The sequence below is a fragment of the Myotis brandtii genome, unplaced genomic scaffold (assembly GCF_000412655.1).
Source record: "Myotis brandtii unplaced genomic scaffold, ASM41265v1 scaffold182, whole genome shotgun sequence".
In the NCBI taxonomy this organism is placed as follows: Eukaryota; Metazoa; Chordata; class Mammalia; order Chiroptera; family Vespertilionidae; genus Myotis; species Myotis brandtii.
Window position 1 is genome coordinate 3,178,410 of NW_005356751.1, and position 16,225 is coordinate 3,194,634.

At 39.0% G+C, this 16,225-nt stretch overlaps 1 protein-coding gene across 9 annotated transcripts in view; it reads left to right on the forward strand.

Moving 5' to 3' along the window:
* The window catches only part of ATP8B4 (ATPase, class I, type 8B, member 4), a 227,820-nt gene that overhangs the window by 206,737 nt on the left and 4,858 nt on the right, over nt 1-16,225 (forward strand). For all 9 annotated transcript variants that reach the window (XM_014537818.1, XM_014537819.1, XM_014537816.1 and 6 more), the window contains 3 exons: nt 919-1,002; nt 4,203-4,448; nt 14,038-14,176. In XM_014537818.1, coding sequence (XP_014393304.1) covers nt 919-1,002; nt 4,203-4,448; nt 14,038-14,176 — 469 coding nt within the window. The remainder of the gene's footprint in view (nt 1-918; nt 1,003-4,202; nt 4,449-14,037; nt 14,177-16,225) is intronic.

Here is a 16,225-nt window from a genome sequence, read left to right on the forward strand (position 1 = left end):
ATATATAAAATCTTGTTTAGTGTCCTTTTTTTGACACCATTAGAATGCAAATTTCATGAGAAATTTTTATCTGAATGATCAGGTTGAATTACCATTGCTTAGAATATAGTACCTGGTTCATAGTGGTTTCTTAATAAATATTGGTTGAATGAATGAATGAATGAATGATATGAGTGGCAGTACAGGCATTGTTTAGGAGCTGGAGACCTGGGTTTTAATTTTTGTCTTTGCCTGTATTAAGCTCTGTAACTCCAAAAGATTCTGTTTCTACATCTCTATGTACTCATTAACAAATGAATATATAATACCTGTTTTGTATGAATTTTAGTGAGGCTCCTGCAAGGAAGTATTCTATATAGATGTGAGGGGATATTTCTATCATCTTACTTGTTTATATGTAGTATCCTGAGCAAATAGCTTCATTCCCACTTTACTTTAAACCACTCCCAAGAGAAAGCTCTCCCTTTGAAAGCAGGCTAGAGCTGACAGGTTAATTTTTGCATCTCCCTCTGAAGACTTTAGTGGATCCTTTGCATATCACTTAAGTTAGATCATTAGACTCATTATAACCCATTGCAAAACTGAAGGATGAAATAATAACCCACCACAAGGGTCTGGGCCTTGAATGTGTCCAGTGGTCTCTCTGGGTCATCTCCTATCATCCCCACTGCAAGTCTGTAGGGAATGTATGGCTTCATTTTAAGATGAAGAAATGGAAGTTGAGAAAGATCTGGTCTCCCACCAAGATAGGGGAGCTGATAAGACAGAGCCTCGGGGAGAACTCATGTCTGTCTGACTCCAAAACTAAACTCTCACCCACCTCAGGAAATTGAGAAATTTCATTTAAGAGCTGACAAGTAAATATATATTATCACTCCTATAGACGATGTTTCTCACTGCTGTGCTATTTGTTTTCAGACTGTCTATGACCAGTGGTTCATCACCCTTTTTAACATTGTCTACACATCACTTCCTGTTTTAGCCATGGGGATTTTCGACCAGGTATGTGTTTTTCTCTATTTACAAGTTATTTTTCTCTGTTGATGCCTTTTAGTTGCTTCTAACTTCTAAGTAGAAGATAAAAGTCATAGAAAGAGTCTTAGGAGTGCAATTGTTTTAATAGGTATTGTTTGGGTCATAACCCCTTTCAGATCCCCCACTGCCCCAAGAAGTTTCTCTGATCAAAGTTTGGCTACTCTCCTCTTGGAGATTCATACCCTAGATCCATACCCCACCATCTCAGAGCTCTTAAGGCTCTGAGCATTTTCATGTGTCCTCTGGTGCGTGAAGGCAGACACAGTCTATCTAAGTAGAGTTGTTGAATACATTCACTCATCACAAGGGAGTGAGAGTCTGAGCTGCTGTTCTGGTAGATTTAGTAGTTCAAGTCACTGCCCCAAAGCCATACAGCCAAAAAGTGATAGAATTCAGCCTAACTCCAGGCAGCTCTTAAGGCTCTAAGATGTCCTGCAGGAAATAGTCTCTTTAACTTCTTTTTAATTCAGCATTTTTCAGACTCATTTGACTGTACTTTTAGTTACCTATTTTCCATACATCACTTATTAGTATGCCTCAGAACTAGTGCCCTGTGGTTCACACACCGGGAAGTGCAGTATTAGCCTCTGAGAGTGTAGAGAACCATGAGTGATAGATAAAAATTCATGAAACCAGGTTGGAGTGCAGAGAGCTAGCATCTGCAGTGAGACTTCCTTGGTCAGCACAGCCCAGAACAGAACTACAGGCCAGCAGAGAACTCTCCCAGTGGGAGAGAGACACAGCCCCGTAGCCATGGGGAGAGAGGGTGCATTGCAGTTTTTGTTTAGCTCAACATGCTTGAGAGGAGAGAAGAGAGAGAATCATTTATAAAAATGGTGGCTCCTTGGCATACTCAGAGCCTTGGAAGGTATTTTCTGGAAGGGGGGACATGTCTGGCTGCCTGTGGGGAAGTGAAAGGCTAGCCAGAGGAGTTTCCATGGCATGATGACAGTGTATTATTTAAAAAAAATTTTTTTTGAAGTATTTTTAAGGAGACCAGATTTTCTCCAGGCTGTTGTTAGACCCATTTGCTAAGCCTCACTTTCTGGCCCAAAGCCACCTATTGCAAAATATAAATCTTCACATTATGAGCTCACTCCACTCTCCCATTTTGTGGCTTTGTAGTCAGCTATAAGTTTCACTTTTCATATGTAAAAAGGGCAGTGTGTGAATAGCACATTTTATGGAACTCTACACAAAGTAATAGACTCCTAAAGACCTTAGATATAAAGGATTTACGTGCATTCATTTTCAAGTGCCATGTTGACAAGTGTCTCTTTTCTTGGTACTTTATATCTCCTCAGAATGTGGAATAAAATAATAAAAGTAAGACAGTTTCTGGGAAAAGATGATTATTGTGCAATTTGAAAAAATATATACAATAAGGCCTCTATTGCCATCTACTTGAGTGCCTGTTCCTTTCCTTTTCTGCTTTGTCAACTTTGGTTCTTAAACTGATCCCGGGATCATGGTGTGCTATGCCAAGAGGGTCTCAGTGATCACCTACAAATCACTCATTTTATAAGGAGGAAACCAAGGTTCAGAGGTTCAAGTCACTGCCCCAAAGCCATACAGCCAATAAGTCATAGGGTTCAGCCTGACACCAGGCCACTTGGCTCCAAACTTGCTACGCTATTACCATTGTTGTTACTATCATTATTGTATTTGTTATTACTTAAATAAGGCATTTATTACTTAAGGTATGGCAGGAACTCTGCTGAATAATTCAGCCTGACACCAGGCCACTTGGCTCTGAACTTGCTACGCTATCACCATTGTTATTACTATCATTATTGTATTTGTTATTATTTATAGAGGCATCCGTATTTATTACTTAAGGTATGGCAGGAACTCTGCTGAATACATATCCATTTAATGATGACAGTAGTCCTGTGATGGAGGTGCTATTGTTAGCGTGTATGGAAATAAGGAAACTGAGGCTCAGACAGGTCTAAGACTACACCCCATTTGCTAAGGGTTTGAACTCAGGATTGTCTGGTTTCAAAGTCTGTGCATTCAACTCTGCCAGTCACTGGACTGAGAAAACAAGCCCCCAACAGCATCTCAAAGCCAGACGTCCTAAAGAGAATATGTCAGTGTTCTTCCTGGGACCCCATTCACCAAGACTCACGCCATCCCACAAGGGGAAGGGGAACCTGATCTGCCCCCAGAGTTCATAACTGTATTCCTTCCTCTTCAGCTGCATCTCCTCCACCCATGCCCCTCTGATGTCCTCTGTGGTCAGTCCTTACCATCCTTTTTGGTTTTGGCATTTGGCTTTGGTGGTCACAGTGTGGTCATCAGCTTTGGAGCTGGTTGGAAATGCAGAGTCTCGGGCCCTAGACCTATTCAATCATAATCTTCTCCCCAGGTGATTTCCATGCACATTAAGCTTGAGAGTCACTGTTTTAGTTTCTCCCAGGACCCCCATTGGGGGCAAACATGATGCCCTCATATTCTGTGGAAATCCTTTGTCCTGAACACCTGGTAACTGTCACTGGAATCTTCCCTGGGTAGAACACTCAGCTCTTCCTGCAACCCCCCATTGGGGCCAAACATGATGCCCACATATTCTGCGGAAATCCTTTGTCCTGAACACCTGGTAACTGTCATTGGAATCTTCCCTGGGTAGAACACTCAGCTCTTCCTGCCCACCTGGGCTCCCACATGCAGTTTTCCCCTTTTCCTGTTCCCCTCTTGTTACTCACCCACCCCTCTAAGTTGGGAACTCTGATTGGCCATTTCCAACTCTGCAGCTCTCTGTTGCCATCACCTGGTTACTACCACTCACTGCCTTGGCAATGAACCCCAGGGCCCATTGACTGCACATGATGTACTAGGATGCTGGGGTCACGAGTGCCGCTGCAGGAGAGTACAGGAAAGAAAACTTAAACGTGAAGCCAAACATCTGGGTGCGAGTCAGGTTTTGGTTCTGATATAAGAGCTGTGTAACCTCTCATGAATCTCTCTTGGAAACTCAAGTTCCTCCTTTATATAATAGAGATCATTTTAGTATCCTCTGGGTTATTGTGGGAACGAAAACAAGATAATGAGTAGTGCATATGAGGGCATGCTTAGACATGCACTTGCTATTTCTGGAGATAGGGAATTCGGGGCCTCTGACTTCTCCTCAAATCTCCTCTGCTGAAATAACTCTCTGTTGACAGGATGTAAGTGACCAGAACAGCATGGACTTTCCCCAGCTCTACAAACCTGGACAGCTGAATCTACTTTTTAACAAGCGTAGATTTTTCATCTGCATGGCACATGGAATCTACACCTCATTAGCCCTTTTCTTCATCCCTTATGGGGCCTTTTACAGCGATGCTGGAGAAGACGGGCAGCACCTTGCCGACTACCAGTCTTTTGCAGTTACCATGGCCACATCTTTGGTTATTGTGGTCAGCGTGCAGGTAAACCTGTTGGTGAAAACATCTTAAATGATGGCTTTACAACTTTTAAAATTCTGTTTCATTGTTTACTGATTTTGTCTACTTCTTGGAGAAAAAAAAATCCTACAAGAACACTGGGGCTTCCTTTTTAACTACACATTTGAGATGGATGCTAGCTGAACCTATTGTGGTAATCATTTCACAATAAATGTAAATCAAACCATCATACAGTATGCCTGAAACTTATGTAGCAAAATATGTCAATTATTTCTCACTAAAGCTGAAAAAAGAAAGAAAACAAGAAGTTTTAACATAAATTACCACATATAGGAAATTAGCATAGGTGTCTATAACCTCCATGTTAATAGAAACTGTCCAATGAATCACTTCTTGGGGTTGAGCATGGTTGGTTAAGGGATACGATTATACTACTACTACTTCCTTCTGGTGTTTGAAGAAGAAAATTTTTCCACTTATAACAGAAAGAAAAACTTTTTCATGATTTCTGAAAGACTTAATAATTTCCAGGTTTTAAAGTGAGATCTAAAGTTTATCTGTCAATATCTTTCCTTGGAATTATTCAAGAGGTTCAGTGTTATGTTACAACTGTGACACCTCTGAATCTTACAGAGATGATTTTTTAAAAACTATGTTTTTATTGATTTGAGAGAAGAGAGAGGGGGAGAGAGAGAGAGAGAGAGAGGAGAGAGAGAAACATCAGTGATGAGAGAGAATCATCAATGGGCTGCCTCCTGTATGCCCCCACTGGGGATTGAGCCCGCAACCCAAGCATGCACCCTGACAAGGAATAAAACCATGACCTCCTAATTAATTGGTTGGCACTCAACCACTGAGCCACACCACCTGGGAAGACAGGAATGATTTTTGATGTTCCATTTATCTTCTTCCACTGGATATCTTGAGTTGTGTTTCTACTTCCTTTTTAAGCAAATAATCGACAACACTATTAGATATGATGTTAGAATTCACAAAAACTTTCTGATCCATTAAAATCTGCAGCTCTGTGTGGATACAGCAAGCAATGTGGCCTCTGTTTGTTTGTTTCCTATTTTTGTTTTTAAGGAGAAAGTGTCAATCAAAGGCTTAATTTTTATAGAGTTTGAATTGCCTTTGGTCAGTCCTTTTTTATCTTATAAACAATCTCTTTTATAAGTCTTAGCTGCTCACATCCAAAAAAGATCTCACTAAACCCAGACTTTTTCTTCATGACTCATTGAATATTTATTAAATTGAATGAATCAAATGTAAACATATTGCTTTAAAATGGCATCTTTGCCATTCCTTGGCCCATTTAAGTAATATCATTAAGTCCATACCAAAGCTATCTAACACTTGACATCTTGGAAGTTCAAAATTCAGAGTCAGACAAGTAGCATCCAAAAGCAGAACCAGATTTCTCCACTCAGAAAGGAGTTCTATTTTCTATTTTACAAGAAAGCATACTGGTGCTTTGTGAGCCCTCTAAGCCTAGTTCCCCAATGTTCAATTCTGCAGCAGAGGAGAAAATCATGGAGTGGCTTAGAAGCAACTGATGTAGCTAAGGCATTCATCAGTAGAGTCCATTATTGGATAAAGTCTATATCACCTCGTCTTGCCACTACATTGGGCACTCCAACCTCTCTTGTTTTGGTGCCTTGGGATCACTAAGCAAATACTCTTGTAGATCCAGCCCAGGGAATTGGATGATCTACTCCTTGTCATGAGGCCATGTTTCCAGTTCTCTGGATTCTCCCTCCAGTGGGAGGGCAGCTATGGGATGTACAGTGACATCTTTTTAGCTTATTCACCTCCAGGTCAGACCTGTTACTTGGTGCTCCAAGAGGTGATTTGAAAGGTAGTAACTGAGATAAAGAGCCAATATCTGAAGAAAATGCAAAGGAAAACCATTCTTCACACTGCCCTTAACATTGTCTGCTGTATAAATAAGGGCAAAAATTACCTGTAAAATTTATTGTAGACATGACAGGCATTATATGATTTTAGTGAAACTAGTTTTCAAAATTAACCCTATAATTTTGGGTTAGAAAGGAGTTCTGTTTGTCTGTTTTAATATCAAAAGTCTGTTGGTATTCTTATATATCTTTTTCTCTTTTTTTTCCTTAGCTTGTCCATAATTTATCTTTTTACATTCTATCACAGCAATGCCAGTGCTATGTTTCTATATTAACTTTAGATTTAGAAGCAGTTTTCCCCATGAAGCACACAGCTCTTCTTATGGTTGGGTGTCACCATTACATTTCTCCTTTTTTCCCCCCACAAGTTGAGAGATCATAGAAACAATCTTATTTTCCAAACATTGTTTATTCACAAAAAGATCACAGAATTTTGCATTTTGTAATTTGGAGTTTTTAAAATCAAACTATTTAAAATTTCTTACCTTTGATTATCAAGGTTTTATAGGAATGATACCCATGCGTTCTCAGAGGGATTCACATTTAGGACTCAGAATAATCATTGGTAACCTGGTGGGACTATCCACGTCTGTCTGGTTCAGTCCTGATTGGCCTTTGTCTCTCCAAGATTACTCTCTGCCTTCCATCTCCTCAAGGGCAACTGTGGTCCACCTAACTTTTCTCTAATGTTAACACTAACATCTTATATAAACACGCTGCAATTGCCAATACTATGAAATTAGCCTGGGTACAATACCATTAACTGAGCTACAGATTTCCTCAGTTTTTCCATTAATGACCTTCTGTTCCGGGATCCCACATTGCCTTTAGTTGTCATGTCTCCTTAGATTCCTCTAATATCTAACAGTTCTCTTTCCTTGTCTTTCATGATTTTGACACTTTTGAAGAGTGTCAGGAGTATTGTAGAATGTCCCCGGGTTTGTTTGATGTTTTCTTAAGAGTAGACTGAGATTGTGGATTTGGGGGAAGAATCACAGAGATGTGTTCTTCTTGTTGCATCCTATTAGGGAGCACATGATATCAACATAATTTATTATCGGTGATGCTGATCTTGGTTACTTAGTTAAGATGTTATCTTCCAGGTTTCTCCATTATAAACTGACTGTGTTTCCCTTTTCATACGCTAGTCATTAGAAGTGAGTCACTAAGTGTAGTCCACATTCAGGGGGGAAGAGAATTAAGCTCCATTTCCTAGAGAAAGGAGTTTCAAAGAATTGGTGGTCATATGTTAAAAACATAACTGGTATAATTTTAAATAAAATTGACATAACAAACGGGGATTCAAGATTTACCCAAGATTACACAGTGACTGCATTGCAGGTTTAGGACTAGGATTCAGTAGTCTTATTTCCCAAATAAATGTTCTTAAATAAAGGCATTTGTGTTTTTTAAAAATGTGAGGTATTTTCTACAACACAACTATTACTGAGTTTCAGGGTATTTGGCATAGTTGGGAAGCAGTAATGCACACATGGAGTTGTACTTCTAAAGACGGGGCTCTGGGCCTCACCACTTGGTGGCTGTGATCTCTTTGCCATGGTACAGGGTTAAAGTCCTCTAAGTCTTATCAACATACTCCTGTTCCATAGATTTCTCCTCTACTTGATTTCTCCCTGCCTCACCCATATGCCCACCATTAATTCTGAGGGGCCCGAATCAGCCGGGAGACTGAGGAACTCTCTGGATAGGAGAATGAGAAAGGAGAGATTGAGGCTAGTGATGGTGGCCTAGAAGCAGAATGGGTGAGAATGAATACCAGTTTCCAACATCTGGCATGCTTCGTTTATTACTGTACTCCAATTTAAACTAGGTGTCAAACACAGGTATTTATTGAATGAATGGAAGGGCAAGGGATATGAAGAGAGAGGTTAAAGTTGAGCAAAGGAAGTGGGAAGAATTTGGTTGAGGTACCCAACTATCCCCGCTGTATTAGTTAATTCCCATCTTACCTCAGATGACTAAAGCAAGCCTGTCCTTGGTGGTAGCCTTCAGAAACTTGTGTTATCATTACCACTGTGAGTAAGATCATGCTTATACATATTTTGTAGTGCCACTATGCAGTAGATATTATTGTCCCCTTTTACAGATGAAGCTGAGCGGTTAAATGACTTGCTTGAGGTCACGCACTGAGTTCCAGGTCCAGAATTGGAACCCAGGCCTATCTGACTCCAGCATTTTCTGGGATAAAGTATTTTATTTTACAGAAAGACTGTTTAAAATGAAAACTTTCAGGCAGTATGAGAAGAAAGTTACACTGAGCATAAAGGAAGATAGATACTTTCTTGTTTATATAGGAGAAAGAAAGAGGTCATAAAGCTAGGAGCACTGGGGTTTAGAAGAGAGAGAATATCTGGAAGAACAGAGGAAGAAGATGTCTGTAGACACTAAAAGCATACTTGGCCCACTTGCTTCTGTCAGGCTTTTCTGGTTTTTAGAGTAACAACAGCAGCTCCCAATAACTGAACATTTCCTATGTAAACGAATTGTTACTGAGATAATTCCAACATCTCATTTACTCCTCTTCCCTCACAGCCCTCTAAAACATAGTTGCTATTACTATAGATGAAAACAACAAACATGTTATAGGCCAGGATTTAAACACAGATCTGACCTCAGATCCTCAACTCCAAAGCCATGTGGACCTCCCTCCTTTATAAAGATAACTGGAAGCTATGGCCTTCCCCTAGTACATAATAGCTACAGGGAATGCATGGTCCACCTCTATCTTCCATGAGGGGATACCTAGGACACCAATACCACCCTAGAATAAAATGGGAGAGAAACTCTGTTCATAGATGATAAACACACAGATCCTCTTTCAGCCTCAAAATTTCAATTTAAGGAATATATAGGTTAATTCCTGTCATTTTAGTCTATCACTTATTTTTATGTCTAGGAAGCCATGAAAATGTCTGCTTTACCTTAGAATTCTTAGACATGAATGCATAAATGTTTATAATCATGAAAGCTCAGCAATTTTGGCTTCAATCAGAAGTTGCTGTCCTATATATTTAGAATAATACCTTTGAGGAATTCTGTGAATGAACTCACTTTGATGGTGGCATTAATAGCCTTTTCTCACTGTTTAAGCTTGACTTGTCATTGTGGTAACAATCCCCATGAAATTTCCTTGGTCTATATATAATTACAGTTGTAAATCGTATGGTATGTATGTGTTCTGCTCATGCTATTGGCCAAACTGTACCCATGTCTATTATTTTTTAAATATCAGTTTTCTTCAGTTATTTAAATTATAAAGTTCTCCTTTTAACACTTCAAACAATATAGAAGTGTTTAAAATAAAATCAACCGTCTTCCTTTCGTTCCCTACACTTTCCTGCTTAACTACTATTATGATTATTATAGCTCAATCCTTTCATATTTTTTTTCTTTGCTTTGAGACACGCACACACACATATGTATTCAACAAAAATTCTTGTAATTTTTGTAATACGCTTTTCTCACTTAGTGACATATGCTGGACAGCTTTCCAAATCAACACATTCAGATCTATTGTAATCTTATTAAGAGCTGCACAGAATTTTATAATACGGATATATAATAATTTATTCATCCTTTCTCTAATGATAGACATTCAGGATGTTTCTTTTTTTTCTTTTCCTTTTTTTGTTTTTTTTGTTATTGAAGCAATGCTGCCATGCATATACTAGTACATATATTTTATGTACTGTCAGATAAATTCCTAAAAATGAAATTTCTGGAGTCAGAACTAATTTTTACCAATCTGATAGATGAACAATGTTGTTGTTTTTTTCTCATTACTGGGTCAAAGAGAATAAACATTTTAAATTTCATAATATTGCCATATTAATTTCCAAAAAGATTAAAATAAATTTCCAACAAGAGAGACTTCTTTAAGTTTAAAAGGTTTATTAAAAGCCAGCAGGTAGCCCTAGCTGGTTTACCTCAGTGGATAGAGTGTTGGCATGCCAAATGAAGGATCCCGGGTTCAATTCCGGTCAAGGGCACATGCCTGGGTTGTAGGCTCCATCCCCAGTAGGGGGCATGCAGGAGGCGGCTGATCAATGATTCTCTCTCATCATTGATGTTTCTCTTTCTTTCTCCCACTCCCTTCCTCTCTGAAATCAATAAAAATATATTTTTAAAAAAGCTACCAGGTAGTGCCAGAATCTTCAGGAGGGCAAATGAAACAGGGAGAGCCACAGCTAGGCTTAGCCACTGGAGGCAGCACCCAACCACAGGGCTGCATTGTTGTAGGAAGAACACTGCTGTTGCCATCGTTCACAGCTAGGCTTTGGTCACACTGGTTGGAAGGTGAACCACAGAGTCCCAGGAATCATCACCTCCACCACCAGGCTTGTCAAATGTTGAGAGAAGTTTAGTAAACTTTCAATGGCGATTATGATTCTTATCAAGCTCTACTTGTATTTCAAGGAGGTTTTACTTTAAATAATTTGAGGCTATGTTATTTGCCATGTGATGGTTCTCATTTAATATCTGTTCTTTATAGCTTTTATCTTTTTTTCGTGATAAAATATCCTTATTTAAATTTTAATTTTTTATATTTTTATTTTTCTTGCTTTTTTTAGTCTACATTTGCCTAATATATAATTTGGGTCCATGCCTTCATTTTCATCTCATTCTATTAGTTTTTCTCCTTTAATAAGAGAATTAAACTACTCATCCTATCTAATAAAGAGGGAATATGCTAATTGACTGCCCCACCCTCAAAGATGGCGGCAACCACAGCCACAAGATGGTGGCACCTAGTCTCCTCAGCTCTGCTGGGGTGGCAGGCATGCAGCAAGGCCAAGCCCACCCCCAGGCAGGCCTGGCCTTGCCACGCACCTGCCTCCAGAGTCCCCCAGTCCCCTTAGCCCCCAGGGCTGGCCTGAGGCTCAGGCAAGCCTTGAATGGTGGCTGCCCAGCTGATGCCCAAGATGCAGGCAAGCCTCAGATGGTGGCTGCCCAGCCACCCAGGGCCGTCCAAGGCTCAGGTAACCAGGGCCGGCCTAGGATTGCGTTGCCGACAGTGGGAGCAGCAGAGGTGTGATGGGGGCATCGCCTTCACCTGATGGCCAGGTCCCTTCCCGCCTCTGAAGGCTCCCAGACTGTGAGAGGGGGCAGGCTGGGCTGAGGGATCCCCCTCCAGTGCATAAATTTTCATGCACTGGGCCTCTAGTTTTATTATAATAATTTATGTGTTTTACCTTGTTTCTTTCATGTTCTTTTAGGATTATTTTTAATTCTATCTTTTTATTTCAATTTTTTTCCTTTATATACTTGGATGCCCTGTGCTTTTTTAATATCCTACTTATGAGTAATTTACAACTTTTACTATTGAATTCCTGTTTTACTAGTGATTTCTCCCTATTTTCATAGTCGTTTAAATATTTATTTCTATATGACTATATCAAAACTAAGTAACAATATCCTTTTACCATATGCTTCACTAATCTGTTCTGCACCTTCCCTCACCCACCTCCAAATTAAACAATTTTGGAAATGTTTTTACTTTACTTCACCCTCCCTGTCTTTACTCCTCTCCCCAACTCTTGCACATTAATAATTTAGAACTAAACCACAATGTTATTAAATGCTCCTTAAACATATGTTTTGACTGTTTCAAAATTTTTTCCAAATTAATACTGCAGTTCATACTCACATTATTACTCATTTAGAGCCAACTACAAATTTACAAGAATCATTGCTCACCACCACTTTTATCATCTTTGTCTTCTGCTATTTTGAGTTCTTTGTTCTGATTTAATTTTTCTTTGGTTGCAGCAACTTCCTTGAGTAATTTCTTCAAAAAGGGCAGATAGATTTTATACTTTTGAGCCTTCTTTCTTTGCTTTGTATTTAAATACACTATTGGAATGGCATAAGATTGTTGAGTCGGAGCCTTATTTTGGGGGAACTTTGTAAAAGTTGTTCCATAATATGCCAGTTTCAGTGTGGCAGTTTGATATTAGGTTGATTCTCTCCTTTGTAAGTAATATCTTCTCTAGAAGCATGTGTTCTTTATCCTTGGACTTCACAAATGTCACCAGAATGTAACTTCTTTCATTAATTTGCCTTGGATTTAGATTGCTCCTCCACATTTGAAAATCTTTGCTGCTTCTTATGGCAGAGCAGTTTTCTTCTGTCATTTCTTTGATCTTTACTTTTTAAGTTTATTTTCCATTCTAAAATGTCATTTTTTGTATATTGGGCCCAAGGATCTGACATCTATGGATTTGCCATCCCCGTCTCATATCTTTTTGCACATGGTTTCTATTTCTTCAAGTTTTTGCTCTCTGTTGTGAGATATTATTTCCATTTGTTTTTTCCAGAATATTAATTCAGTTCTCATTAGGGACTATTCTTATTTGGTTTCTCTACTCAACTTTTTAATTCAGAAATAATGCTTTTTTTCTTCCAGAATTTTTTTCTTGGGATCTAATTGCATCCCCTTAAGAGTTCTCATTACATTTTTTTTGTTATTGTTGTTATAGTACTTGTCTGTATTTTCCATTAGTTCTGCCTCAATAGGAGCCACCTGTTCTTCTTTTTTTAGTGAAGTCTGAGATTCATTGTGATTTTTCCTTGCCTACTCATACCAACATGATCCAGGCTGTTGGTGTCTCTGGATAGTGAGGAACTGATAGGTGGTAGAAGATAGATTTGGAGATTTTGTCTAATGTCTTAATAGCCAAACAAACTGGAAAATCAGCATCTGTTTGCTGAGGCATGGGTGGCAGGGCTTTCTGTTCTCAGACCACTTGAGGAAAGAAAATGCTGCCCCTTTATAACCCCTGTAGTTTACATCCAAGGCTGCCAGCATCCTTTTAATGGGTCAACATTTTAAAAAGCAGTAAACTTCAAGTGGGAAGTGGACATATATCTCCACGTGCAGAGAAGGATCTATATACTATGTGGGCAGGACCCCCTCAGGCAGGCGAGAAATCTATGATCTGTACTTAGATCATTTGGAACCTGTGAGGTACATATAATGACATCAGAACCTACCTTTTTTCCCTCTCTGATAATGCAAGGGTTCATATTCACCAGTGGCTTGCTTGATACTCTGACAACAGTCCATGCTTTCAGCTGTGCTGCCACAACAAGTTATTGGAAGACAGAAGAGCTTGTGAACATGCTCCCAGATCACTATAAACCCCAGCATCTGAACTTTATGTCAGAAGAGGATGAAGGATTTTTCTTTGTTAATATTTGAATAATTTAAGAGAAAGGATCATCAATATGAGATAGAATATTGGTGTCAAAGGGATTTTGCCAGTGTAAAAAATGGTCATGTGAAAATTTATGTTCAGATTATAAAATGTTGCACTTGCTCACTAAAGAAAATAACTTTTTCCAACAGAAAATTTTGAAAGCAATTTATAAAGTAACATTGAAATGAGAACTCATTCCACTTTCTTATTTCTCTATAAAAGGAAGCTTCACATGTTATCCCCTTATTCTGACTCAACCTTGACAATTATAATGGCTTTCAGATATAAGTCCTAAAGTCAGTTGCCAAGCAGAAATGTCAAGTCAGTGCCCTGTGTTGTGCAAAATGTGGAAGTGCCTGTGATTGTTTGGGAGCTAAACAGGTGCAACCATCTTTTCACAGAGCAGTTCTGGATAAAGACCACTCAGTAAAATGATTCTCTGAAAGATCTCCCCTGTGTATTTGACTTTGTTTGCAGATAGCCTTGGATACCAGTTACTGGACGGTCATTAATCACGTCTTCATCTGGGGCAGCGTTGCCACGTACTTCTCCATTTTACTTACAATGCACAGTAATGCCATGTTTGGTGTCTTCCCAAACCAGTTTCCGTTTGTTGGTAAGTGAATCCTACTATCTACTGGGGCCTAGTGTCATGCTGTCATTTATTTGTCTTTGTAATTTATTTTCTGGGTTGGGTGGGACTAGGGGTAACCAACAATCTTTTCTCTAGGAATTGATTGCATCAGAGGCATCTGAAGGCTTCCAGACTTGAAACAGGCCCTGAAAGACTGGTTTCTGCTGTCCTTAACCAGATGCAGAAGAATCATTGAGATAGCTGCTTCCTGGTTCCCAACAACCCAGATGCAGTAAACTGCCTCTTGGAAAACAGGAGGCATAGCATATATATCATCTAACTGAGACTTGTATGGTAGAGGAAAGAAAAAGAGCAAGAGATGCTGGGCTTTGCCTTTTATGCCATATCATCACCGACATATCTGCCCAAGATTACCAGTGGAACTTATTTGCATTAAGTAAGAAAAAATGATGTATAATTTAGAGACTTCTAAAAAATTTGGTACATTAGTCTATAAGTGGCATGAGGAGTAGGCTCAGACATTAGATGACCACAGTTCGTGTCAGCTTCACCACTTATAAGCTGTGTGACCTAGGAACAAGTTTCTTTTCCTTTCCATGCCTTAATGTCTTCACTTCTAACCTGAGGATATGTATAGTTCCTAGTTGCATAGGAAATTTGTGAGGGTTAAATGAGACAATACATATAAAATGCTTTGTATGTGACATTTTATATAGTACTTTAAAAAAACAAATGTTAACCATGATAATGGTGATGATGATGATGATGATGATTCAAGAAAATGTGGCTTGGGGACATTTCACAGTGAGCAGCAAATGGGTAGCAAAGCACCTCCTAATATCCCTTATGATCTTGATATGCTATGATTCTACAAAAGTGTACATCTGGTCTATCTATGGTGTATACTACCATTGCTTTCTACATTTCAAAATGATCCTAGCAAGAGTCACTGAACTTTACACAATGGGGCTACTAACACATTTTCTCAGAAGTTTTGAAATCTCTAGGGTGTGTGAGAGAAGTTGGTAGCAATGATGTTTTTGAGTTCATCCTAGCAAACTGTGGAGTGATGTATAGTGACAACCTTCTTGGGCTCAGTCAGGCAAGACTGAGATTTGCATCTACTTTTTGGGGAGTCCATTCTACAAAAAGATTTGTAGAAGATTTCATGTAAAAAGCAAAATAAGAGCAACTATAGCATTATACATTTCCAATGATGCAAAGGTTCCTCAAATTGTAATTCCATTTAAATTCACACATACACTTAAGAATGTTATTCTTCAACTTTTGCCTTGCCTTGCATGTACATGGAAATTTTAAATTGCACCACTCTTACTTAATACGTAATATGAATACTTTGCTTACCAGAAGATTCCAGCCATGTAGAAGAAACATGATGGTTATGAATAAAAATAAGCATATTAGGAAAGAGAGACATTAAAACTATTTTTAAGTTTTTTTTTTTGGCTGCCAAATCTGAAAGTTCAGTGCATTGACTAGAAGATTTTCAGTCCTAAGAGAGCATTCTAGAATGCATAATGGTACTGGAATGCCTCAACCAGAGAAAGTATTTTGTGTGGGGACTGCTCTCTCCAGCTAAGCACATGTCATTCCAGGAATTAATTACTGTGCTCCAATGAGACTTTTCAAAAGTTAGATCAACATTGGGGTTTAAGAAAAAAAATTTCCTTAGTAGCCAGCAGCAAACAGGAATGTGGTTTTAAAGCAAAGCTTGTTTTTATTTTTTCCTCAGCCATGCCTGGGGATACTGAGCTTCAAGGAGCTCAAAGAGACTATTTCTTTATTTATCCTCACCCAAGGATATTTTTCCATTGATTTTAGGGAGAGTGGAAGGGAAGGGGAGAGACACACACACAGAGAGAAACATTGATGGGAAAGAGACACATCTATTGGTTGCCTCCCACATGTGCCCCCACCGGGGTGGGAATTGAGCCTGCAACCGAGGCAGGTGACTCTTATTTTTAAGAAACAAAAGACTCAGGAAGAACCTTTGATCTTCCCCCTAACTGCCTAAAAATTTAGATAGAACCTTCTCCAGGAAGGGAGTTA